This window comes from Pseudopipra pipra, chromosome 11 (assembly GCF_036250125.1).
Source record: "Pseudopipra pipra isolate bDixPip1 chromosome 11, bDixPip1.hap1, whole genome shotgun sequence".
Classification (NCBI taxonomy): domain Eukaryota; kingdom Metazoa; phylum Chordata; class Aves; order Passeriformes; family Pipridae; genus Pseudopipra; species Pseudopipra pipra.
Genome location: NC_087559.1, coordinates 10,570,320 through 10,597,856, shown reverse-complemented (window position 1 = coordinate 10,597,856; position 27,537 = coordinate 10,570,320). Strand labels below are relative to the sequence as shown.

At 44.6% G+C, this 27,537-nt stretch overlaps 2 protein-coding genes across 2 annotated transcripts; one reads left to right on the top strand and one right to left on the bottom strand.

The window, feature by feature from the left end:
• The first annotated feature begins 41 nt into the window (after positions 1-41).
• Positions 42-13,616, top strand: CFAP100 (cilia and flagella associated protein 100). Its single transcript, XM_064667478.1, has 16 exons — positions 42-142; positions 1,787-1,954; positions 2,359-2,445; positions 2,811-2,917; positions 4,198-4,387; positions 5,027-5,094; positions 5,773-5,936; positions 6,533-6,613; positions 7,214-7,395; positions 7,481-7,628; positions 8,523-8,571; positions 9,140-9,291; positions 10,007-10,142; positions 10,618-10,820; positions 12,289-12,379; positions 13,291-13,616. Exons 2-16 carry the CDS (start codon positions 1,888-1,890, stop codon positions 13,399-13,401), a joined length of 1,836 nt encoding a protein of 611 aa, XP_064523548.1. The 5' UTR covers positions 42-142; positions 1,787-1,887; the 3' UTR covers positions 13,402-13,616.
• A 347-nt stretch (positions 13,617-13,963) lies between these two features.
• ZXDC (ZXD family zinc finger C) lies at positions 13,964-25,793 on the bottom strand. The gene is made up of 10 exons (XM_064667460.1): positions 24,728-25,793; positions 24,121-24,273; positions 23,115-23,193; positions 22,862-22,992; positions 22,074-22,244; positions 20,811-21,493; positions 20,051-20,135; positions 18,063-18,235; positions 17,017-17,118; positions 13,964-16,185 (listed from the first exon to the last, which is right to left on the bottom strand). Exons 1-10 carry the CDS (start codon positions 25,776-25,778, stop codon positions 16,099-16,101), a joined length of 2,715 nt encoding a protein of 904 aa, XP_064523530.1. The 5' UTR covers positions 25,779-25,793; the 3' UTR covers positions 13,964-16,098.
• Positions 25,794-27,537: the final 1,744 nt, after the last annotated feature.

The following is a 27,537-nucleotide window of genomic DNA, read 5'->3' as shown; positions in this document are numbered from 1 at the left end:
CGCCTGGCAACGGGAGCGCGGGTTTCCATGGAACCGCAAACAGAGCCGGCGGCGCCTCTGCCCCGTCCCGCTCCCGCCCCGCTCCCGTCCCGCTCCGACCGCGGCTTCCCGGGGAGAGGAGCCCGCAGGACCCCTCCTTTGGGTGAGAAACCAAAAAATACAGGGGAGGGGCAATCGCAGCAACTTCTTTGCGGTTTGTGACATCAGATACCGTGTCTCAGTCGCACTAGCGCAGGTGCTGGCCCGTGTCCCCGAGAAACCACAGGCACTCACCGCCTGCTTCTCCATGGATGGTGGGGAGGGGGGTGTGCCAGGGACAGATGTGTCCCATCCACACACCCACCTGTGTGACACGACCTGCTCTGCAGCGATGGTGTCATCTAAATCATCTGAGTGTATAAGACACACTCCCCCAATATTTTGGGAACATGGTGGATGGATTTACTGCATTATTTTTTAGAACTATCTGCATGTTCACTTTGGCATTTTAGATTTTTTTTTTTTTTTTTTTTTTTTTTACAGTAGTTTGATGCAAGGGAAAACCACTGAATAAAGATTTTGGTATATTAAAACCATGAATGCCTTATCTATTGATTCCCATGCTACTGGCCAGTGGTATGTAGCTACTGGAACATAAAAATGTCAGAGGAACTAATATATGCCAAATGATTCTAGCAATAAAGCATTTTTATTTGCATTATTGAGCTTAATAATTATAGTTAGCACAGCTAGTGCTTCTGTAGCTTTTGGCATTATTTCCAAAGTGATGTGCAAAAAAACCTATTAAAAACCAAAACAACCTCAGACTAAAAGTACCTTAATAAAATTAATATTTATAAGTTAATCTTATAAATATAAATCTTACATTTAGCTAAAATTATATTATAAAGCACTTTTTATCTCTGAGGATTGCGCTGATAATTATTTGCCATATGCCAGTATCCTCTGTCTAATCCTGCTTTTCAGTCTTATTCCCTGTAGCAGGAATTTAAATCAACCACAGGAACAAGAAAATTTTTATGAGAAGGGTTTCAGATCAGAGAAATCAAGGTGTGCACTGAGGGCGGAGCCTCCAGGTGTTTGCTGCAACTGCTCTGCAGGTTTCACAAACTCTATTCGACTGAATGCCTCAGGTGTTTGACTGCCTTCCCACCCTTGCTCTGGTGGGGCTTTCTCCAAAACTCACATCATCAGCAGGGGTGATGTTGTTCCAGGATGTAGATGGGAGACCCCTAGAGAAAAATATCCCCTTACATTAAGCAAAGTTCAGAGAGACTTGAAATCTGAGTAACCAGTCAAGGAGGCTTTTGGAAAAGGTACTTCAAGAACTGAAAAGGAGAGAGAAAACATTTGGGATATATTTAAACAGCCTAAATTCTATCTCAGCCTCTGTGTCTCACCAGCAGTGAAAGTTTGACACCTCCAAAGAATTGGATACTAATTGGGCAGCTGCAGAAACACAGCCAATAGGAAACACAAAGCACCAAGGACGTACATGGAAATTAGGCCAGATGAGTTTAGCTCAATATACATAAAAACTGGAGGCTGTTCAGAGCAAAAACTGATGCTTTAAAATAGCCTTAAAACTAGTGCAAGAGGAAGAAGATATTTTCTACAGTTCTTATATCAGTGCAGATCAGGAATGGTGCCAGCAGCAGAATTGCATCAATTGAACTAATACCTCACTGGGCCCAGCTCGCTGCCTTTGGTGATTAAAGGATAACTTTAACAATGGTCTATCTGTGCTTTGCAAATGAGATCATTTCAATTATGCCTTTTCCCTTAGGACCCATAGCAAAACTACAAAAGAGACTGGAGTCAGAGAACAAAAAACTAACCTTCACCAATTTGCCAACCTAAAAGGAAACACAGCGGAGTTCATACAACATGTCTGTGCTGTCCAACAATCATTCCGCCTCATCGCAAGAAATCCACAATGCTGAAACAATTCCTGGTAAGAGCTTTAAGGAGTGAAAAATGTAGCTTGTGAACTAGTGACAGGAGAATGAAAAAGCATGGGTGCGGGTCTGAACTGGTGACTGGGTGGAAAAAGAGATGAGGTACTTGGGTTGCTTGTTACCTCCAAAGTGTTTTGTCATTCATTTCCCTTCAGTGTGTGTGTAAGGAAGACTGTGTTTTACCCGACTTTCACATAAGCCAGGGATGAGCATCTCCTTTGGGGGTCAGAGCACAAATGTTTTGCAGTTTAATGAAGCTTTTTGTTAATTCCTACAGACATTAAAGGCTCAGTGGTTAAGATCCAGAAAGCCCCTAGGCCTACCACTGCTGTAAAACTTACCACATCAGTTACTGGCAGGTCCCAACTGATTGACTTGTTTATGGTTTTCTTTGGGCCAGGGTCAAGGACACCATCTCAACACACAGCATCAACCTCTAAAAGTCTCTCTTCCAGCCCTGCAATGGAAACCCGCCTTGTGCTGTCAGGTAAGGACACAATGCTCTGGCAGCCTTCCCTTGTTCAGTCAAAGGAGAGGCCTGTAGTCAAATTCTTCTGCCCACAAACAGATGAGGTGGGTAAAACAGCTGCAGACCTACAAAAATCCCTGTCTGAAATCCTCAGCTGATCATTAGATATGGTCAAGTGACATAAACCATACAGAGGTCTCAGTTATATCAGTGGATTCTCATAAGCCCTATCTGGCTCCCTGCTCCAGCACCATTAGACACCTGCAGCTGGGAGCACAGCTGCCCACCCTCCAGGCGTGATGCAGCAGATCACACTCCCTTTGCACTGAGTCCTGATATTCTGCTTCACGTCTTCTACATCCTCATCCATTTGTTTTTTGCAGAGAGCTCTGACGAGGATGAAGAAAACCCAACGAAAAATCCATTTACAATCCCATCAGATGCTGATATTTTTGGACTAAGGGACAAGGAAATCAAAAAGGCAAAGGCGGTGTGTATACAAGCTCTAGGCCAATGTATTTAACAAGCACTTGCTAGGGCAGGCAACCAACCAATGAATAGCAAGTTTTAGTGCATGAGAGATCAAAAGATCACTTCATGAGAAACCTGGGGATGTTCAGCCCAGAGAGGAAAAGGCTCTGGGAGACCTGATTGCAGTCTTTCAGTACTCAGAGGGTGCTTATCAAAAAAAGAACAGCAACTTTTTACAGAAACAGATAGTGAAAGAACCAGGGGGAATTATTTTAAACCTAAAGAGAAGAGATATAGATTAGATGTGAGGAAGAAATTCTTTACTCAGAGGGTAGTGAGGCACTGGAACAAGTTGCTCAAAGAAGTTGTGGCTGCGCCATCTCTGGAAGTGTCCAAGGCCACGTTGGATGGGGCTTTGAGCAAGCTGGTCTAGTGGAAGGTGTCCCTGCCCATGGGAGAGGTGTTGGAACTAGTTTATCTCTAAGGTCCCTTCCAAGCCAAGTCATTCTGTGATTCTCTGGTCTGACTGTTGCACATGGTCACACAGCCTGGTAGTAGTGTGGAAAGAAGCAAGAGGTCTTTGTTTCTAAAGCACAGTGGGAGGGATCCAAACAAGCTTTAGCAAGGCCTCCTCACCTCACACTGATGACTGATACAGTCTGGTTCTTGCTTGGGTTGAAGGTCACTATATAAGTACAGGGAAGAACTTGGGAAGAAGTGCACTAAGGGTGTCTGCTGACGGATGTCCTCAGCATAACCCATGGCCAAACTGTGCGGACAGCAATGAATTACACTTCAGTCCATAAGAAAACACTGAGCGGGAACAACCTTTTGTCCTCCAGAAAGGTCTAGAGTGGGTTTGAAAAGATCCTCTCAATCTGAACTTGGTGGTTTATGTGCCACTGGGAAAATTGGACTGAGCTGGTTAAGTGTGGGCTGTCCTGTTGTTCCCTTTAACTAGGGGACTTATAGGATGAATCTCAGAAAATTTCCGTTCACTCAGAGGAATAATCCAGGAAGGAAAAATGAGGACACTGAGTAGGTACAAATTAGCACAGCTGGTGGACGGATGCAGAATACAAATCAACATACTAATGAGAACAAGAGCTAAGGAATTTAGCTTTTCAGTTGCCTCAAGAGAGAATATCACTAGGATTAGTCAGAAAAAACAGGCAAACATGCATCATCAGAATATCAGCAGTCTGCAAATTTCTAGACTGTGAATAGCTACTCATGACTTTAAAAACCACAGCAAACAAAGCACACAATCAAACTGTCCACGTATCTGACTTCCCACAGGAACATGAAAGGAAGAAGACCTTGAAAGTCCATGAGAAAACTACTTACTCCACTAAAATAAAAGAAAAAAGTGGGTTGATGAAAGCTCTGAAAAAGGAGGAAGAAGAGGAGAGCAGAAAACAGCCAACAAGTGAAGAGAGACTGAAAGTTCTTCAGGAGATTCTCTCACGGAAGTTAGGCATGCAAAAAGGTGCAGAACAGTCACTGTCTTTGCAGTGGTGCTGCTCAACTGGGAAACAGCCTAAGGCGAAGAGGGGATGGGAGGAGCAGTTGGCTCTGGCTGACTTTGGTGAGGTCTTGCAGACACAATAGTTGGCTGTATCTTGCCAACCTCTGTGTGGCTGAACCATCTCCATCTCATGCATTTACACACAGAGCATGTGGCAGCCCCTCCACAGTAGCCTGGGTTCCACTGTCCTTCACAGTATCTGGGAGCTCTCAGAATCTGCTGGGAGCCACCTGAGTTTGCAGGACCTTCTGTAATAGAAACATTTCTACTAAGCTGACCTAAAGTTGGATTTTAGTGGATACAGGCCTAAATTCTCTTCCTCTGACATGAGCAGTAGCTTTCCCATTAATGTCTAGAGGACAAGGACCGGATTCTCAGCTCCATTCCATCTGAATTTACTCCATGAAACTGGTCCTAAACAAGGATTTCATACTCCATATAAAACCGATCCTAAACAAGGTAAAAACTGTAATACAATAACCAGTATTGCTGACTCCAATGCCAACCAGATCCATGCTCATGGTAGCCCACATATTCACTGTGTTTTGCCTTAGCCATATTTTCCCCTTTAGTCTAAGCAACTTTACATTCTAATTTCAGACTATGCATTAGAAAGGGAGACCTTCCATGGCTACCTAAATGACAGAAGAGAGATCTTTTTTCTTGAGGTACTTTGCTTTTAGAATGTTACTTTCTCTTCATTTAATTACTCTTCTCTGTGTTGCTTTGTTTTGGTGTTTTTTCCCCTGAGATGCACTGCCTATAGATCTTTCCAAGGAGGCACACATCAGACCTCATGGATTGACTGTCCAAGTCCTGTGTTACAGACACTAATAGTCTGTAGCCCAGCAATTCCCAATCAAGAAATAAAGGAGCATATGTCATTTGCATCATTCCATAGCCACCCTGCAACTATTTCAGTTGTTAGATGCACAGATACCCTGGCCTTTCGACTCATGCTGTTCTATACATAAATTGTAGCTGGGAGCCATTCTGAACTCAAAATAAGGGGATGGAGTAACTGTGCTGGAATATCCCCATTATTCATCTCTATTTTTGTGCTGTAACAAAACTGAATGAATCAATCTTTGTCAGCCAGGAGTTAACACAGTGCTGGGACTTCTGGATTCTGTCTTTAGTTTCACTGCTTCTTTGTTATGTTCCTTCTGAAATAACCTCTGGCCTCTATATACCTCTATGCATTAAGACACACACCTTGGTTTTAAGTCCTTACCCTCTCTGCCAACAACTATCAGGTAATACAGTAACCAAGAACAAAGCTTAACCAAAGTACCTTTAAAATCAACCAACCAATGTGACTGTGTTGCCTTTGGGGTTCATTTCAGTATGCCATGGCAGTGAAGCGAGATGAAATTAAAAAGATGGAGGACATAGCAAAGAATGAGGAAAAAAAACTGGAAAAGGCTGAGAAAAGGATGGAGAAGGATGCTGCCCTGTTTGAGGAGTTCCTGCAGGAGAACCAAAATAACTCTGTCAAAGCCCTGAAAATGTAAGGAGCATTGAACCGTGTGCTCTTTCGTGCTGGACACAGGAGATTTTCTGCTTGACCCTCCTGCAGGGTTTTTGGCTATGAAACGCTCTTGATTTTCCCAGAGTTACAGTCCTGGTGGCACTTTCTCCCCACACATTCAATAAAAGAGAGGAAGGAGAACAACAGCCAGGGAATACTCTCATTGCAAAAGCCCTTGATCTGGTGGCAGCAAGAAACCTACTGCTGGCCCCACCACTTCCATTCTTCTCACAGCACCCTTACTAGGGGGAGATGCCTCTGCCCAACTCCTCAAAGCAGGAACAGTCCCCTCAGTGAAGGAGGCTGAGCACTTTGGCCCGTTACAGGTATCACAAGGGCAGAGTAGCAACTGATGCTCAGCAGCAGCCAAATTAGGGAGACCTAAACACTGGGATGCCATACTCCTTGCCAAGAGAAGTAGGGCCTTGAGGCAGGAAACAAACATCACCTGGGATACACCCGTAACACAGACTTCTAGTGCTTGTATCACATCTTTTTTGCTGTTTCATATGCACCTCAATTCACTACTCACTACTAAATTGTTTAATGTCTTATATTTATGCATTCTTTCCTAGGGCCAAAGAAGAAACCTCAGCAAAGAGAAAGAAAATAATGGAGCTCCGGGCAATCAATTCCCAAATAACGAAGGTCCAAGGGTAATAGTTGCTCATTATTCCTGCTTGGCCTTTAACAGCCCTTGCACTGGTGTACTTTCACAGTCCTTGGGGGTGAAAGATTTCCAAAAATGTTCCATTTTAAGAGTCAAAATATTTCGGCTTTTGTTTTCCAGGTGCTGGCTTTGTTTCTAAAACAACTTGACTAGTTTTTATTAATATTGTTAAGAAGTGTAAACATTCCAAAACCAAAATCAAATGCTTAGTATCAGATTAAAAACCAAACAAAACTAAGCAATGCATTTAAATGGGCACCCGTGGAAAGACAAAAGAAATAACTGTAATAACCATTATGAGTTGAGCTGGCAAAATTTCTCATTCCTTTTCAAGTAAAAATTCCAAAGTTAGCAAGCCCAGTGACATATCAAGGCTCTGGCCACAGAGATATGACCAGGCAGCTTCCACATGAGGAACCACAAAGAACATGCAGGGCAGGTTCCCATTTGTTTTTGCATGTCCATGAAAATACGTGCCCTCTTGTCCCTCCTCTGGGTTAAGCTGAATATCAAGAGCAAGAAAGAAGGTGTTCAAGCAGAGGCTTTCCTCCCTGCTAACAAACTTTGTCCACTTCTCTCAATCCAGTGATATATCCAGAATTCAGGATACTCTGCAGGAGTACAAGATGTACAGGGACATCCTCTATCAGCTGTCTCCAAAAGAGTGGCAGAAGGAACACGGAAAAAAGCACAAAAAGGACAAGGATCTGAAAACAGAATCCAGAGCTAATGAAGGGAGTGCCTCATCTGCCCCTGGGGCAGAGCAGGGTGAGTGCCATGAGTGCCAGGGAAGTGCTGCCTGCTCCTCTTTGGGACAGCCCCAGGCTTTGAGTACCTCTCTTCTTGTCTCCAGACCAGGGTGTGACAGCCAGGACTGCCCATACCGTCAGTTTTACAGACATGCCAAGTTCCCTGCTGTATTCAGAGAGTTTGGATTCCAGGTCACGTGATATCAGGCCACAGCTCAAACAGTTCCTGAAGCCTCTTTTAACAAGAGAACTGTAAGTACAAGACAATGCAAACAACACACTTAAATACTGCAGAGAGCACTCAGTTGACTGGGAGTCAGCAGAGGGGAATCCTACTCCTCACCTTTGCTGTGGGCATACTGAGAGCTGGGGCTTATTGGAACAAATCCAAATACCAGTAGAAAGCCATCAGGTGTGCAAGTCAGTACCTATGTTCCTACTCCAACAGAGCTCTGTCCTTAAATCCTCTGCTGAGAGCCTTGCCCCAAGTGGGGCTGGCACTAAGATGATGCAAACAAAGGGTTTTTAACCCCTCCATGGCACAGGGTGACAGATGCAAGTGAAGGTGGTGAACAGACTGTGCTGCAAAGAGCAGCCAGGCACCTCTTGCCCCCTCTTTCATCTCTTGTGCAGAGGAAGAAGCACTCAACAAGCTTCTCCCAGGGCAAGTAAAAACTGCAGTCTCCCCATGGTGGCTACACCGTGTCATTTAGGAGCAGTACCATGTCTCACAAAGAGCACAAGGCTTCTACATTTCTGCTGCTGCTGCTGCTGCCTGAGCCTTTCTAGTAAGGCTCTTGCCTTTGCCTTCTCTTTGCCCAAGAGTCAAAACCTCCCAGTGAGTTTAAAGGCATTTGGATCAACACCATCAGTTCAGGCTCACGTGTCGTGTCCCAGTCCCACTGGGACAGCATAGCCTGGAGCAGCACAAAAGGCAGCTTGCTCAGGGCCTGTTTGTGTGACCCTCTAGATCCTACTGACACCCAAACAGGCCACAGCCATGGGGAGGCAAATGTGGGAATATGCAAAGGACTGTAGAGGAGCAAATAGCAATAGCAAAAAATCCCCGGTGTTCATAAGTCACTAACAAGGTCTCCTGTGAGCTCTCATTTCTCTAAGGGCCTAATACACAAAATGCTTTTTCAGAAGTTCCTTGGAGGAAGCAGAAAATGAAATCAGCTCGGATGAAGATGAGGTCAGAAGTCCTATGTTGAAATATTTACATTTTTGGTTTGTCCTGTGCCATTTATTGATATTACTAATTTCCCTCGCCTTCTAACCATTAGTTATGGTACTGAGGAGTTACTGTAGCCACAAATTATAAATATATGTTTATACATTCATAAAAGTTCATGTTTTGGCAACATGTATTATAAATAGTTTAGTTTAACTTTCTTCCTCCAGTTTCCAAAAACCTGCCGTCATCTCTAAGCTTGTCATCCCCCAACCTGATATGACATCATATAATGGAAGATTTTTAAATAAGTGAAGTTACTGGTTTATGTCTGAAATTGAAGCTTTCCTCTCACAGATGTTTGAATCACTTTTTACCCCCCAAAACGCTACTTGTTTTGGGGGTGAGCTGCTGAGGCAGAGTAAAGCTACACACATGGCAGGAAGGTGGGAGACATTTGTAAATGACAGCCACAGACCTCTCTTGATGGAAGAGTGTTTGAACAGCCAGGGCTGGTGCAGACCAACCTCCATGTAGTTCAAGAGGCTGGAGGAGGAAAAACACTCATCACATGTGTTTTCCACCCTAGGAGCCTGAGCTGTATTTTACTCATCCCGAACAACTGCTGATTACTTTCATGAAGATGCAGGATGAGAACATATCCTTCATCCAGAATTCCCAGGCTATTGAGGAAAGATGGAACAAGGTCCAGCACACTTTCATCACCACACACGAAAGCATGTAAGTGTGATCCTGCAAGAGATGGGAAGGGACCCCTCTGCCCACCACTAGCACCTCACTACCTGCAGACCACATGTAATGCTGTTCACACAGCACACAACAGAGACTCTGTTGTGAGCTCCCAGGAAAGTGTCCCATCTATGTTTAATTTAGAAGATAAGGCTTGAGCTTGGGACTAATTCCTTAGTCCTCAAGGTGCAGACTAGGGAACTGATGCATTTAGCATCCTGGAGTGGATATGAGACAGAAGCATTGTGTAGTTCTCATAAAGGAAGATCAAAGGAAGAAAAAAGGCAATTTCTGGAGTGATCCAGACCAGCACCTACAATGACTCAATGTAAAACCTTCTAAGAGGAAGACAGAAGGGAACCCAAGTGTCATTGTAATATACTATTTCAATGGCAGCTAGACACACATATTCCCATTTAAAGTGTAATTTATCCCCTTGTGAAAGTTTTTAAATCTGGATCCCCCGCTGACTATTAAAAAATCTTAGTTTAGCTAGGCTACTTTTTCCTTCCTCACACTAGCACAGAAACTGTTTTTCCAGAAAAAACAGAAGCTCTCAAGGCTGTGGGTGCAAATTTCCAGGAAAAGCTGAAGTGTTACCTCCATCTGCTGGCAGTAGAAGGGATGGGCCCAGGCTGGGGGGAGCAGAAGAGCCCTGTGTTTCAGAGATGCCCTTTCCAAATACCTCCTCTCTCTTCTGGCCTAGGGAGAAGGAGTTAGCAGAGCTGAAAAAGGAGGTAAACACCCTGCAGTCCGCTGTCGCCCAGGAAGAAGAGAGAATAGAAGATCTGAAGCTCAGAGTCCACCTCTTTTCCTGTGGAGAACATGAAGCTGATGACCAGGTACACGCTGAGATCAAGGCAAGGGGGTTTCACATGGGCATAAGTGGTTCCTCTTCATCAGCCATATCCATATCCCGGGAACAGAGCAGGCAGTGGGTTGCACTGGGCAGGGATCAGCACTATTTCCCAGCAATGGAGCTATAGCAAGGGCAGGTTTAGGGCACTGCTGAGACAGCAAATGTGTCTGCTCCATGCAGCTGCTATGAGGTGAGAGCAGGGGCTATAAAGACACCTGGGCAGCCAAAACCTGCCCCAAGTCACAGCAAAGCTAGGAAGATGAGACCAACAGGAGAAAGGCTCAATAAAGCCATCTGTCCCAGCCACTGCTGCTAAGCCAACCATGAATCAAGCAACTGAGTCTTGTTGAGGAAATTAAAGTGTTTCCTTTACTGACTTCCTTTGGCTTTGGAGGGATAGTATGGTTCTACTGGGCAGGACCCAGATGTGCCTCTTACATACCTCCTCTTACCTCTAGGACAAAATGCTCACAAGCCTGAAGAAGAAGGTGCTGGAAGTCTATTCCCACTGCACTGGAGACAATGAGACAAACCTGAAGACAATAGAGATGCTAAAAGTAATAGAAAAACAGCTCAATGATTTACTGGATAACCTGGAGGGAATTCCATCATCACAGATAGAAAAGGCTCAGAAAGCCATAAAAAAGGAAAAGAGGGCAAGGTAAGGCAAGACCCTCTTCTGGAAAATACCTCTATTTTTAAATGTTGACAGCCAAAAGAGTCAAATCAACCCAAGAAACTGTAGCAGCAATCTGAAATCCCATGTGACCAATCCATACCATTTTTCTTCTGTAAGGGTTCCACATTCATAGAACTTGAGTGTCCTGAGCAGCAAGCAGCAGCTCACAGCTACATTAGAAAAGACCTGCAAGCTACATTGGAGAAGGGAAAAATTCAGAAGAATAAAAAACACCAAACTCACAAACAAACCAGACTCAATGATGAGAATCATAATTTTAAGAAGACTAATTACAGTAACAATATTTAATCTGATTGAATAGAAAATTACTCCTCTAGTTAACACACTCAAAGTCTGCCATGCCCTGATATTTTGTCAGGTATTCAATAGGTACCTAAGGGTATTTCACAGCAATGACAGCTTTCAAATGTTTCTTCTACAAAACTCTTAAATTTGACTTGTTTTATTAAATAGTAGCCAATTAACACAATCAATTCAGGTTCCAAGATAAGACACATTCCTTTTGGCCCAGTCACTTACATGAAATTTCCCCTCAAAAATTGCAAAGATAGATGAACTGCTGATCATATCAGGCCATCTTCAGGTGAACGAGAATAGTCTGAGGATTTAAAGCCAGAGCAGTGATATTTCCCTCCTGCTTACTCTTTCTCTGTATCTTTATTCAGCTTTGGAGTAGAAAGGGTGTGGTGTTTCTTCCTGATGTTCTGTGAATGGGTTTGCACTCTTAAATTACAAAATAAGACACACATTTATTCTATGCTGGGGATGGAGGAGAATAATTCAGGGAAGAACCTGACACCACATACCCCACACCCTAAATAAAAACAAAACCAATCAAACTAAAAAAAAACCTTCAAAAAGCATTTAAAGTTTTCCTCAGGATCACAAGGTTAAGAATTCAGTTCCTCTGGGCCTCAGCATTCCACAGCTTGATCCCGTTTCTGTTCCAGCACTTCCTTTCCATAGGGAATTGGAACCACTTGCCAGTATTGGCCTCCACTGTGCCCATCTGAGCAATGTGTAGCTCCATGGGTGTAAAACCCTCCTATAAACATCACTCACCCACAAAGCTGGTGGGCATCCTGGTCAACTGCAGAGTGTAAGTCACCTGCTGAGGGTGGCACAGAGCACGTCTGCAACAGAAAACTACTGTCCAATATCTCCATTTCAAAGCCTGACATGCTTTTTTCCACTCATCACTCCAGAAAGAGTAGGACCAACTGTGGTGAGTGCTTCTCTACTACCACCTTCCCAGTAACAAACTCCAGCAAAGGCTGCACCCAAACCCTCATGCTCTGGTGGTCCTACATGGTTACATGTAAGGTGTGACGTAAAATGTAATGTTAGATGTCCATGCTGTGTGTCAAAAGCACATCTGGTGTAGCTGCATGCTGGATTTAACTCATCCTTTATTTCCTCCCTTCAAAAGGCTCAGAGAGGAAAAGCTGAAACAGAAGCAGCAGCAGGAGGAAGTATTGAAAAGGGACATGGAAAGATTCCAGGCAACTCTAGAAAAAAAGGTAAGTGCAGTGATTCTCACCTCAATAGCCCACTTCAGGGAAGCTAGAGGTACCTGAATAGCAAGTGTTTAAGGGAATAGTGTTACTAGGGGCCTCCACAGCTGTGTGGGGTGGCACCAATAGCCAGGCATAGCACAACTTACAATTTACAGGAGTGATGTAACTTAAGCCACTGCTGGGAAGTCAGTCACAGTGCACACTCTTCCAGCTCAGTATCCTTCCATTGTCTTTCTCCTATCCTTCTCTCAACCACATGGCTCCCTCCATTACTTGCCAATTCTCAGTAAGCTCATTTCAACTCATTAACTTGGCTGTATTAAACAAAGCAAGAAAACTGGCAAATGAAGAACTGGGCATGAGCAAGACACACCTGACAACAGCAGCAAGACCCTCAGTCAGCTTTGCCATCCCATCAAACCACACCTTTTCTGACATGTGCCATATTATGCCAAACTGAGCTTCAGCCACAGTTCCTGCTGCACCTCCCACAGGCCAACACGGCAGTGAGGACACCCCAGCTCTGTCACACACCAAAGTACTGACAGCATGGGTGACAGAGAACAGGTGCCACGAGTCCCTGCCCTTTAGCCAAGAGAAAACAGAGGGTTCTGCAGGCTCCCGCTGATATTTCTTTGGACTTCCAACTTCCCCTGCTCTTCCTGAGACAGCACAAATGAGTCAGAAACCAGTTGTAGGTACAACAGTATGTTGTAGCAGCTGAAGCACGAGCACACACACGGCCTTCAGGTGCTTCACATGCACTTTCTAATACAAAAAACACACATAGACACACTGCAGCCTGCCTAGAAAATAGAGAGCAAGGGGCCACGGCCCCTCATGAAACAGCTTTAGCCACGTGGTTCAGACACACCAACACAGCACTGATTAACATACCTCTTCTTTCTCCGCAGAATGGCAGGAAGCTGCTGTTTCATTCCAACCCACCTGCCAGGAAGGAGAAGAAGACCACCCAAGAACAAATAGATAAGGAGAAGGAAGAACAAATGTATTATTTCTCTTGACAGCACAGCCTCAATCACAGCACGTGGGGCTGAAGCTGCTCTAGAACTAGTCTTGTAGATCTACATTCTGTCTTTGCTCAGTTGAACAACTTCAGTCCCATGAAACTTCCTTTTCCTCCTATTCTAAGACTCCAGGGAAAATTTGCAACCTCTTTTCCCACCCATTGATATTTTGCCTAAGAAAATAAATAAAAATTATCTTATTTTGCTTCTCAGGCTCCTGCTAAGCACCAATGCTTTTCTCATTCAGTGTTTAATGCCAGTGGCTCTATGCCTACAAACCCGAGCAGAGATCTATCACAGTCCTGGGTGACAACCTTTGTTAAGGCACAACTAAGTCAGGCACCTGCCAGACACTTAAGATAATCACAAGTTTGTTGAAGGGCTATAAAAAACAATGGCTATGCTTTAATCCAAAGGATGGGTTTCATTACAGACTCCACCCCACTACTGTGGAAAAGACGCAACCAAAGGAAAAACACAGGCTCTGCAGAAATCAAGCTGCTAGTAATTAGCTTTATGTCAGATGCATCCAAGCAAAGAACAACACCCAGTGACAAACTGACCATAAAAAAAAAAGCTTTATTAACCCTTTTGCACCAGCAGTTCTTCAGGTATCCATTGCCAGCAATGGACTCCAAGCCAAGTAATCCAATTTTCTGCCCCAAGAGGTTAGCACTTTACATTCACTTACAAAGCTGAGTGAGGTACATTTTCAGAAGTAGAAAGATTTGGTTGCAAGTCCCATAAAAAGATGGAGTGTTCCTTGGCCATTTTAATAGAGTAAGAACTGGTATGGTCCTTGAGAACAGAATAATGCAGGCATTGGGAGCTCGAGGTGTCTCAGCTTCCAGGGAGAGCATGGTGACCACTAGAGCAAGACCAAGGAGTCCCTGGAGCACAACTCCTTCTCAATCTCTCTCTCTCTCAGGAGTGGACTCCATGCTGCAGTCACAGCCACTGGGTAGATCTCATCTACCAACAGTTTGGTTTGGAAACCCAGCCTGAGAAGGTTAAGACTTTCCCTGGACATAAGCTGTAAACTCAGAGTGAGAGGAACAGAGAGACCACAATGCTCAGTTAGGCTAAAGATAGAAAAATAAAACTGGTTCAACCAGAGGATAAAATACTGCCTACAAATCAGGAGCTGAAGTTCAGTGTAACCTGTATGCTTTTTTCCTCCCCAAGTCTTCAATCAAAAAAAGCATTTATATGGACACATACATAGTTCAAAAGGCACAGGAAGTAAAAGCATTTCTGAACAACCTCATGTGAATTTAACATCAGTATAACTGTAAAATAAATAAATATGTGCAAGATTAGAAAGATCACAACGTTCCCCTCTGTGACATATCTTATTTTGTAAAAAAAAAAAATACACATACGTGCATACACACACCTCACTGAGAATAAAAAAAAAAACAGTACATACAGCCTTTTATCAAACTCCTATACATACTTTTATAGGCATTCAGAACATCACCATAAGAAACATTTAAATTACTACCTTAAAACGTAACCAAAGGTGGTTTTTTTCCCCTATACAACCCTACACTTATTTAGGTGTCTGCAATCCAGATAAGTAGAGTACATACAACCTCTCCCCCCAGCCCCAAGAGAAACTGCAGTTTTTCAGTGGGGCAAATCTCTCTGGGTAACAATTCTTTTCCCCTCACAAAATACTCTGACAACTGCATATTCTGTAAACCAGCCATAAGCTGCACGTGCATGTGGCACTCTGGGATAGCAATAAAGAACTTGTGTTAACAGTGTTCCATTAAAAAAAACCAAAAACATCAAACAACTCAAAATAAAATAGTAGTGGCCAGTTTACAGGTAACTTGGCAGCGGTTTATAGATGAGACAAAAATCAAGGTGCTTAAATTTACAGGACAGTCAACATTCCTCCCAAAAAAGGGAACACAAAGATAAAAACAAACCTCTCTCAGATGCTGTTGGACTCTTAGCTAATCACTTACAGTGAGTACAGTTCTATTGCAGTTTTCTTTTTCAAGTTTTGCTGGAAGAATTCAGCAAAGTATTTGGGACGTGGGAGTAAGGAAAGGGAGAAACTCAACATGAGCTACAAACTGATTCACAGCTAAGTTAACATTTAGAATCTAGCTTTCTAAAACAAAGATTTTAGAGCATCTCATTTTCATGGCATAGAACGTTAATTTTGTTACATGTGACACTTTATTCCAGTTTTCTGCCAAAACACAGGCCAAAACAATTATGGTTTTTGTGTGTGGAAAACACTTGCAAATTTTAGCTCTTAATTCCTCAATGCCACTGGCTCCAGCAGGAAACCAATGGAAAGAAACTTTTAACTGTCATAGGCAGGATTATAAATTTGCACTTGTTAGCTGTAGAATACTTGGTTTCCTGTGAAAACAGTAAATATTACCTCAGTTTGAAGTGTAATACAGTACTTCTCCCTGAAACAACACTGTACAGCAGTCTGCCTCAGCCTCCCCGACCACCAGGCAGACAGGGTATCTTACACAGGCACATCAAGTGGGATTTACATTTTTTAAGAAAATCTTTCAGCTGCAACTGTCTTTAGCAAATCACAAAGAGTGCAACCATACTTCAGTTCTCCTACTTTCCATATTTTCCTCGGAAAAAGACCCATATAGTTATCTCACTCTGTCATGATTGCCCAATTTGTTTTCAAGTAACTGTTCTTAATAATGGTCATTCCAGATCCTGTAAGTTTATTGTGCTTCCAGTGAACTGAGAGTTATCAGAACCTGCATCATCTTCAGTGGAATTGTGTGGTTCCTGTTAAAGCAAATAGACAGCATGAAGAGTTCAGTACTTTCACCTCTAGACGCTTTTACTGCTTATCAGCAAGATTACCTTGACATTTATTCAACAGCACAGCAATGTTTTGAATGGTTCAGGGGAATCCCAAAGCTTTCCTACTTTGGGGATCCACCCAAACAATGTTGCCACAGTTTTTCTGTGGAACACTTCAGATGAGCATTTAAATTTAAAATTGCTATTTGGTTTTCCTCCATTAACTCTCTACCATGGCTAACAACCCTACTCTTCTTGTATTTCTAGGTTTAGCACAGTAAGGTGCCCCTCCTCAATAAAAAAAGCTTTATTTTCTACCCAGGAGAAGCCCACTTGGCAAGAATAGGTGCATTGCAGAGTTTATCAAAACTGAGGGCCGTTGAGCAGGCTTTGTAACCTGCCATTCCCATATGGACACCACTCTGAAATCTAGGCTGAAGATTATACTTCCCACTTCCTAACCTTCCTGTAGCCTGTTACATTCCAATTCTGATTCTTTATTGACCCACCTACTATCTGCAGGCTGGGATCAGGAAAATAAGGATGGGGGCACTTCAGAATAAATGAGTAACATTTAGTTATTCATTACTCAGTAACAGAGGAAGAGAAACAACCACCTATGATGTGTCAAAGGTTAGTAACAGACACAAGATAAATTGTGTAATGCAGCTCTCTGCTTACTACTTCGTGTGAGTGAAATTAAACTCCCAACGGAAAAAAAGGTACTTTCATTAGGCAGAATGTGAGTGTTTACAATAAACTGTCTTCACTTTCAAGCAAGGCAATAAAACCCAATGGCTTGACGTGCTGTACCTGAAGTATGTGAACAGGTAAATCCACTGTAAGCTGAGAATGTGATGAGGAAGACTGGGAGCTCAGCTGAAAGGGCAAATCTCCCTCTCCTGGGGAATCATCCTGTGAACACAGAAATATGATTAAATTACACGACCCCCAGGCATCTCAGCACAATACAGCAAATTTCACTCAGCCTCATGATGTTAAAAAATCTGCTAAAGCCACTGCACTGTACTAGTAAGGCCTAGATCTACAGACATGCAGAAAGCTAACTACCACTTAAATCTGAACCCAACCCAGAGTACAACCTATTATCCTGTCTTCATCAGGACCACTGGCAAGATCTGAAAAGGAGGAATTGTTCATCTTCCAACAAATGTAACACTCAGAAATGTGAAACAAGTTTCACCATGTTTGCATAAAGCTGATACTTAACATAAAAGTTACAAACTTTCATGTTTGTTATGTTACAAACACCCCTCAGAAAACTAGATGAATGGAGAACTCTGCCCACAGCTTCCTCCATACCACAGTTGTTTAGGAGTAAAGTAGAAGGAACTTACCCCTCTCTCTGAATACTACACAGATACACACCTGGCCAAAAACTATTACCTTTCATGCTCCTCTAATCAGTCCACAGCAATTACTAGGTTGTTTTGGTTTTTTTAAAGCTTCATTTCAACAGTTTAGAAAAATAACAGTTAAGGCTGAAACTTCCTTTTGCAGGAATGTTTTCAAGTCAGTTTCATTTACTTACTTTAATATTTATTTATATTTTGTCTAATTACTATTTATACTTAAGTATTTACTTGTTTTAATATTTACTTGTTTTAATATTTACTTGTTTTAATATTTACTTGTTTTAATATTTACTTGTTTTAATATTTACTTGTTCTAATATTTACTTTGTAATTGAGATGTGGAATAATGTAAGAATACTGCAGAGCTCATGATCTCATCCAGGGGCAGTAGTACCTGAGTTCACAAACAGTCAAATTCTTCCACAAATGTGCCAATTTGGGTAACAGAGAAGATGAGCATGTTTTTTTCTCCTTAGCTCTTACCTGAAGAAGCTGAATTTGCACATACTGAGCTCCAGTGGCAGGGTCCCTTATTGTCAGCCCTCCATTTGGCAGAACTATGTTGCCACCCAGTCGACTGCCAGGAGTCGATGATGAAAAGTTGGTGGGGCTTACTTTACCACCTTTGTTTTTCCTCTGACCAGAGCCAGATGCCCCTAAAAGAGAGCAGTTTTAATAGTTAGATGGTCAGAAACAATTAACCAAAGCATCCTGCTAGTACTTTTCAATTTTATGCAGCTATTTACACTACATAGCAAATGCCTGCAACAGTGCAATATAATTAAGCACCATCTGACAATGCTAAAAGCTGGTGATCTCCAGCTGCTGAGTGAGCATCTTTTTACATGAACACCATTAAAACCACATCACAAACTGCTAAGCTTAGGGCTCACCCCTGTGGTAGCACAGAAATACTGGTATATTTGTGGAGATATAGAAAGGAATTAGGAAGCAGAATTGCATTTTCTATTTTTAATTTTGCAATTCATTTCCTGAGAAGTCATGCACATCATTTTTCTAAACTGTAAAAAGAGCATAGTGAAGCTCATCTACTTTCAGAAAGATTTCAAAGACTGTTGGGTAGAATGGGCTACACAAATACAATTATCACAACTTAAGCTTCTTTCAGTTTAAAGCAAGATAAATCAGCTGCTGTATTACAAGTTGAAAACCAAAAACCTAATCAAAACAATTGCAAGGAAACAGTCCTGTCAGCTCTGTGGGTTTTTGAGGTCTTTTTTCATCTATAATAAATGAAGCGCTTGGATAAGTTCTTTTTAAACACTGAACATCCCTCCATAGTATTTGCTCAACCTAGTTAAACCAGTTAGAGATACAAGATGCTCTAGACCACTTAGAGAAGCAGTGAGTAGCATTAAGGCAATAGCTGGTGAAAGGTGGACTTGAAAGACTTGAGTAGGAACAGAAACAGGAGTTTTCTGAGGTCATTTCAGAAGACATTTGTAAAATGTAATTGCCTTTTTCAAATTAACAACCAAAAGACACAGTTGATGACACATGCACACGTCTAATACAAGGACACTCAGGACTGGCTTCATAATGCACTTATCCTTCCATGTGACAACTCACGGAACCAGACAGAATTTATACAGGTATGCATTTTACAAATACACAAACACAACGGTTCTCAAATCAGAACTAGTCTCTTAACTCACCTCAAAAATTATTGCCTTGATTTTCAGAGGAGGAAGGTCTAAGAGACAGCAAAGTGGAACTAAACTCTCTCTCCATATATGGTATTCATATCAAAAATATATGATATTCCACCCCAGCCCCAAAGGTAGACACAACTCAAACATCTGAGCTCGTGCAAGTCCAGTGAGCCATGGACCATGTTTGACCTGACAAAGGAGTAGTGTATAATTCACATCAGATAGCTTTGAGTCAAACTACAGTTTAAGAGGAAGAGGACACATCTGGAATCATGACCTAAACCACAGCCTGCACAAGAACTCCCTACAAGGCAAAAATCTGAGAGAGAAGTTTGAGTATTTCCAGATAATTAAAAAATAAATTCCTTAACACTGTATACACACTATTACTAAGAGAAACATACAAGCAAAATTCCAGCTGTTTTTATTGTCTGTACTGACTGAAAGAACGCCTTAAGTAAGACCAAAAGCATAAACAACAGAAAGCAAAGTGACCTTAATTTTTTTTTTGTTTTAATAAGAAAATAAAAAGCAGATGAAGAGATGGAGAGCTAGTGTCTTGTTAACAACCATGAAACATATGGTGCATCTTTCTTTGTAAACTTACTGTGAATTTGATATTCCACAGAATGTGATTATCCAGAGTAACAGATGGTACACCACATGCATAATCATTTTAACTAGCAATATACTGGATGGGACATTTAAAAATGCCACTCAGAAACCTGCTCCCATTGCAGTGCCAAAAATCCTAAATAATTGTATTTAGTAAATTTGACAAAATTAATGGCTTCTCACCTGTGCTGCTGCCATTCCCTTTTTGTTTCTTTTTCTTGGCTAGCTGAATGGCTCTGTAGTCTGTTCTTGCAGACCCACTGCTCTCCTAGTACAAAAAAAAAAAAAGCCCAGAGATGTAAAGTTTTTGGAATCAAGAACAAAGCAAGACAATGAACACAGACTAATGAGTTCTCAAATGCAGTTACCTTCTATGCTGCAAACACTGAATTCTAGTTTCTCTAATCTTTTGATTAGTGTTTCAACAAACTCCCTATGTGTGTTCAATATTTGGAGTTCAACACACTAAGAAGTTAGGTCCACGTTTATAAACATTCAGATTTTAACAAATATTTACTTTATAATGTAAACAGTCTGCAGCAACACAGTGAAGCAGAAAGGGAAGAATACTTAAAACAAGAGGACTGAGAGTAAAATGTTGCAGTTACTCTTACAGCCCAAATCCTTCCCTGGAATGAAATGCACAAGATATATCACATATTCTTGGGTATTCCTGCAAATTCCATTTCAGATGGATGGCTGCTTATTTTGAAAGGTTCTTCCTTAACTGTCCCCACCAGAATTCCAGTATTTCTTAAGAGAACTTATCACCACACTGAATCTACTTGTGACAACACACTACCACAACATAACATTCCATACCCTTTGTCAAAAAAGAGCCAGAATGCATGATCTGCAAAATCTGAGAGAAAGGTCTCCCTGTAAGTAGCAAGGGATACTCCCAAAGTCAGGCTGGGGTAAAGTGAATATAGTTACTCCATACCAAAAACGAGCTGCCAGTCACTGCCCCAAGATCCATTTCCTTCTGTGCACTGTAGCTCCCCGGAGGGTTGGAGAAGACAAACTGTGTCACTACTTTGCTGCCCTCTTGTTGACCAACAACATCTGAGCACGGAACCAAATTCCGCTCAGCTTTAACTGGCGTGAGTAACTCAGGCACATTGGTACCGCCGAGGCTGCTGGAAGGAGTCAAAGTGGCCGTGTCGATGGTTAAATTATTGCTGGACGTCAAGCTGTGCACATCTTGACTGGAGTTCCTCACCGACAGGGACGCCAGCGAACCCAAGGCTTCGGCATTGACAGTCTGTACATCATCCAAGTTTAAAGTGCTTTGCTGTAGAACTGCACCGCTTCCCAGCAGGAGAGAACTGTCCAGGCTCTGCGGCATGTCGCTGCTCGCCACCAGGATCAAGGGATCGACTGCCTGGCTTAAGGAATTGGTACTGGTGGGCAGGTTTCCTCCCAGTGTCGAGCCCACTGAAGCAACATCGATGGTGACAATCCCAGAGTTCACCAGCGCCATGTCTGTTGCAATTCCAGAATTGTTACCAGACACGTTGGAGAACAGGGATACAAGGTCTATGTTGCCGAGATCACTCTGCCCTGGACTAGTGAGTTCACTGCTGGGTGTGAGGGAGTTGGTTGCTTCCAGCTGAGTTAGGAGATCTGGAAGAGAAGAGTTTGGTTATAAGAGAGACCTTTCAATCAGACAATGGAGAGGAAAAATATGAATGATCAAAGGAGGAAGCTTAAAATTCTGTATCTTCAGCCTACTAAAATACTTCCCAACTTCCCTTAAAGCAGATCTAAGAAAAAGCAGCTTACTGAAATAAGTTCACTCCTTTACTGAGAAGTTTCAGTTACAAAAGCACTTGCCAAAAAATAACACTGAGACAGTCCAAGCTAAGTCAGGCTGTAGAGGAGTGGAAAAAGGGGTGAAAAGAGAAGTTCTTTTAGACCTTGCTACTATTCTAGAGATGGCACGGACAAGGACAAGTTCTACTTCATTAAAAAACGATGAAATTTCTCACAATTTCACACAGGTCAAGTGCAGGTATCCCTTTCTAATACTCAGAGGTCCCACTGAAAATTTTAGGGAAGGGAGAAACCAACTCCAGTTTCAGTAAAGATTCTGTCATTCATATCAATGGGACTAAGATTTCAACATTAGTAAATACATATCTTCCTTAATCAAACATTTAATTTTCCCACTGCACCCCCTAACAGCCTGAAACAAACACTTTACCTGGGCTGAAGTTATGCTGTTTGACCATGTGCGTCTTCATACTGTGTTTGGAAGTGAGCAGTTTATTACAGCTGGAAACAGGGCACCGGGTCTTTAATGAGTCCACATCCTGAAGATGTTTTTTGGAGTGAATATACAAACTACTTCTTGCTGAAAATTTTGCACAACAGCCTGTAAGAAGATATACAAGGCTTTGACATTTCATCTAATTTCAATTCAGTGTTCACACTTAATGTCTTAAATCACAGTATCTCCGCAGAACTCTACTTGCTATTTTGCAGTGCCTGTGCCTATACTCAGAGGACCCAGAAGAAATCAACATTTGAGTGGCTAGGACAGTTCAACAACCTGTTTCTAACAAAAAGAAACCCTGAATTCATCCAATATAAAGCACAACCTTTCCACGCTACAGCATTTTCATCTTCATGATGACTTCTGGCAAGACCATAAAAAGGAGACACAATCACTAAGTAGAGCTTCTTGACTTTATAAAGCAGAATATTTCAGATCAGACTCAAAAATCTCTGTTCCTGGAGTCCTGCTGAAGTGATGGAGGTAGTCAAGCTAGAGCACAAACTACAGTTTTCTCTGTAATCCATAACTTTGGGAATGATCACTTGTTCAGTTGCAATGTCTTCTGTTTAGTTTTATCTCTTCAAATTCTGTTAGAAAGACTCACTCTAAATTGTTCCAATCCTGTACCAAGCTCACATTTGAGGAAAACACACACACTCTTTAGGCAAAAATACACACTGGTTACCAGTAAACACACAAGAGTGGAGCAATACCTTCTACTGGACACTCAAATGGTTTTGTACCAAGGTGAGTTATACTGTGGCCTTTCAAGTGTTCTGCTCTTGTGAAGGACTTCCCACAGCCTTCCACTGGGCACATGAATCTCCTGTCATCTTCATGTTTCCTACAAGGGAAGGAAATTGCCATGATTAAATCCACTGCTGCTTAGGTACTGGAAAAAAAAATACACAGATAAACAAACAGTCAGCGGCTTAGGACAGTATAATCAGAAAAAGCTTCCTTTACCTTTTATGTCTCAGAAGCTTGGACATACTGGTGAAAGACCAGCCACAGCCTTCAAAGTCGCAGATAAAAGGTCTTTCACCTTAAGCAAAAAAAGATTACCTTAACCATTGAATATGAAAATACACACTGCTGCTAGAAAACATCAAAACCTGCTTAAAATAATTTAAGACAGAACAACTCAGCCACTCTGTCCTGCAATGCACTGCAGAGTATTGTCATGCCCCTACACCCTTGTACGGTCTGGGCCTCCAGGCTACTGCATCTTTTCCTGTGCATCAAAGATCACAGATCAGATTTATCAATCCACCTCATATTAATCTGAGCTATCTTGAAGGTACTTTAATAACCAGTAAATAGGAGCATTACTGAAAACTGAAATGTTCTTTCCTGTTTTCATGACCTGTGACTGCATCTTGATTACCATACAGTGAAGTATGTGAAGTTGATTTTCATCACATCTATGAACTTTAATTTAACAAAAGTGACACTTAAGAAAACAAAAAAAAACCCCAAAACTCAACAATAAAGCCACGAAACCAGAGGACAGTAGAGAGCACACACAAGTGTCTTTAAAACATGAGGAGGCTGTATTTCAGCTTAGCAGTGGTCCTTGCAAGTCAGGAGTGCTTGCCTGAGTTGAAATTTACCTTCTTGCTGTTCCCAACCTTGGCACAAACACTCCACATGGTCTGAGAGTTTTTCAGCTGTTTGTTTTGACCAACATTTTGAAGGTCTATGAATTTGGGAGTAGAGCTGGGATAGTTTTGCTGGACAGAGTGCACAATGACAGAAACCACAGCTTTGCATGTCCCTACTTTGCATTTGGCCAGTTGATTCAGCGGACTCCTACCCCTTCCTCGCAGAAGGCCAAGAATCACTGACTCCAAATAATTCCTGTCACCCTTCCTCCCTTCATGACTTTCAGTTTTTCCAGCAAACTGAAGTCCACTCTTCACATAGCTATCTTCCATGTACTTCCCCAGGTACAAGTCATGCCTGTGAATACCTGTGTGACTCCTCATGTGGATTTTCAGTCGGCAGGCTTTGTCATACTGCTTGTTACAGCCAGGGAACGAGCAGGTGAACTGCTCTTGCTCTCTGAAGTGGGCTCGGTTATGGGAGAATAATGCACTCATTGTGATAAACGTTCTCTCACAGCCTGGGGAGAGAAGGGAAACAGCAATAAAAATCAGGAAAACTGCACTATTTTCTCCCTTCCAGCTTTTAGCGAGGCATCTTCATGATCCTTTTTCCAGGATGTTACATCCGGGAACATAAAAAAACCCAAACAAACAGTGCAATCCTAAACTACGTTACTCCGAGGAAATACAACTGTTTACCCAAGGTGAGCAATGAAAACCCGCACAGCCCGGGTTAAGGTGCACCACTGGACAGTGGTGCTGTGTCATGCCGTGCTTCACAAAGTCACGGGAGCAGAGGCGCAGCGTCCTCCAGCTGCCAAATCAGATGGAAGTCTTTGATAACTGAGGTGAAGTCTCAGGGGAGACCCCCTCGGGGAGACGAAGGAGGGGCAGCGGGGAGGACAAGCGAGTTGTGATCCCGGTTTTTCTGGGCGGGGGAGGGAAGGAAGCCCATCCCCAGAGGCGGCTTACCGGGGAAGTCGCAGCGGTAGGGCCGCTCGGGCTCCAGGTGGCTGCGGCGGCGGTGGGCGGCCAGGCGGGCGGCGCTGGGGAAGCGCTGCCCGCACGCCTCGCACTTCTGCGCCGCCTCCTGCTCGTGGGCGCGGCTGTGCGCCCGCAGGTTGTACACGGTGGTGAAGCGCTTGGCGCAGCCCGGCGCGGCGCAGGCGAACGGCCGCAGCTTGTCGTGCGAGTGCAGGTGCCGCCGCAGCTTGTAGGCCGTGGCGAAGGACCAGGCGCAGCCCGGCACGGGGCAGCCGAAGGGCCTCGCCGCCGCGCCCCGCCCGTCCTCCCCGCCGCCGCCACCGCCGCCGTGCGCCGACAGCCGGTGCAGCCGCAGCTGCTGCTTGCGGGGAAAGGCCTCCCCGCAGCGCGGCTCCGGGCACGGGAAAGCGGGCGGCGAGCGCGGCCGCGGCCCGCCCGGCGGCTCGGCGGGGCTGGAGGCGGCGCTGGGCGGCGCGGCCCCCGCGGGCTGCTCGGCGCCGGGCCCCAGAGTCAGCACGCCGTTCTCGATGCGCACCAGCAGGCTCTGGTTGTTGATGGTGATGGTCCCCGAGAAGGCGCCGTCCTCCGCCGCGCCGCCATCGCCGCCCGCGGGGGGCAGCGGTGCTGGCGGCGGGGGAGGAGGAGGAGGAGGAGGAGGAGGAGGCGGCGGCGGCGGCGCCGAGCCGGGGGCCTCCTCCGGCGGCTCAGCGGGCGGCGGGCCGGGCTGGGCGCGCCCCGCTTCGCCGCCGCCCGCGCCGCGCACCACGTTGAAGACGAGCAGCAGCCCGTCGCTGTCGGGCGCGGGCCCCGCCGGCGGCGCGCTGGGCGCGGGGCTGGCGCCGGGCTCCGGCTTCTCCTCCACCAGCAGCACCGGGAAGCTCACGTAGAGGCCCGGCGCGATGGTGCTGCCGGCGGGGGAGGGCGGGGCGGTGGCGGGCGGCGGGTCCCAGCCGGGCGGCGGCGGCGCGGCGGGGCCGCCATGTTGCGCGGCGGGCCGGGCCCGGGCCGCCTCCGCGGCCGGCAGCCCCTGCGTTTCCATCTTGGGGGTCCCTGTAGCAGCGCCTGAAACCGGAGCCGCGGGGCGGGGCCGGCGCGGGCCGGCGCGGAAACACGGACAGCGGAGTCACGGACGGGGTGGAGCGGGAGGCGCCGGGGAAACCCGGAGAGTGGAATCACGGACGGAGCGGAGCGGGGCTGCCCCGCGGGGCAAGGCCGCCCCAGGCTGGTGTCGCGAACCGCGATATCCGCAGGGGGCACCGCTGGAATCATCTCGGGTCCTTGGGGGTGTTTATTCCCGCTGATAGCCAGGAAGAGGCACAGAATTGTTAGGTCAGAGGGTACCGCGGGAGATCATCCAGTCCAACCCCCCTGCCAAGGCAGGGGCACCTGGAGCAGGTGACACAGGAACGCGTCCAGGTGGGTTTTGAATGTCTCCAGAGAAGACTCCATTACTTCCCTGGGCAGCCTGGTCCAGTGCTCTGCCACCTTCAATGTAAAGAATTTCTTCCTCATGTTGAGGTGAAACTTCTTGTGTTGTAGTTTGCAGCCATTGCTCCTCATCCTGTTGCTGGGCACCACTGAAAAGAGTCCAGCATCATCCTCTTGATGCCCACCTTTGAGATATTTATATGCATTAATAAGATCCCCTCTCAATCTTCTCTAAACCAAACAAGCCCAGTTGATGCAATCTCCCCTCATAAGAGAGATGCCCCTGCCCCTTATCATCTTTGTGGCTTCCACTGGACCCTGTGCAGTGGCTCCTTGTGTTTCTTGTATTGAGGAGCCCAGCCCAGAACTGGACACAGCACTTAGAATGTGGCCTCACTAGGGCTGAATAAAGGAGGAGGATCACCTCCCTCAACTGCCGTGCAGGAGCAATACTGAGGTTGCAGCCACACTCAGAGAGCTGTGATAGGTTTAGCAAAACACCCCATGCACCATCAGTGGAAATACAAAAATAGTGCTACAGACCAACCCTGAGTGATGCAAAGTCCCTGTTCAAGCACAGCCATGTCACAGCATCACCCAAGATAGACCAGCAGAAAGCAGGGACTGGACAGAAGAGGGTAACGGAGCAAGTGCTGAACAGAGGGAAGAAGGCTGCCAAGGAGGGAGGGAAAGAGGACACAGAGAAAAACAGGCTGAGGGTAAGAAAGAGGCTCTAAAATGACACCCTGTTGCTGAAGTCAGTTGAAGCTATGCAAAAAAACCCAATCCTACAAATTCAGCTGATGCATAAAACTTTTTTTTAATTCTCATTCTTGGGCAAAGCTTTCTTTGGGAGAATGTTCAGCTGCCTTCTGGCTCTCCATCGCCTAGGGAAAAGGCAAAATTATCCTGTATTTGCCATAGAAATTCAGTAGTTCTCTCCTGCCGTGGGACCGACGAGCAGTCCCAGCAGATGGTGCTGTGATCCTTCCGATGCTCAGATTATTCCCCCTTTCTGCTGAGCAATTTAGCATCGAGTCTCCTACAGCAAGCGTGGGAAATGGCTGGCCAGGCACACAGCACCAGGGAAGCTGGAGCTGTAGGTCTACCCGGAGCTCCATTGTGCACCTTCAGAGCCATCTGTGAGAGTGTGAAGTCCCTTGGTGCTTGAGCTCGGCCTTCTCTGAAATCCTCCTCACCCCACTGCTGACTGCCACTGGGCGTGGGTCAGCCCTGGTTTGGGCTGCCCCCAGCCCTCCCAATCTTCCTGTGGAGATCTTCGTGCTACCTTCCTTTGTGTTCCTAGGAAAAGGCAGGTCTTCCCCCAAGTTTATTGCTTAACACAAGGGTGAATCCCTGGTTGAAGGATG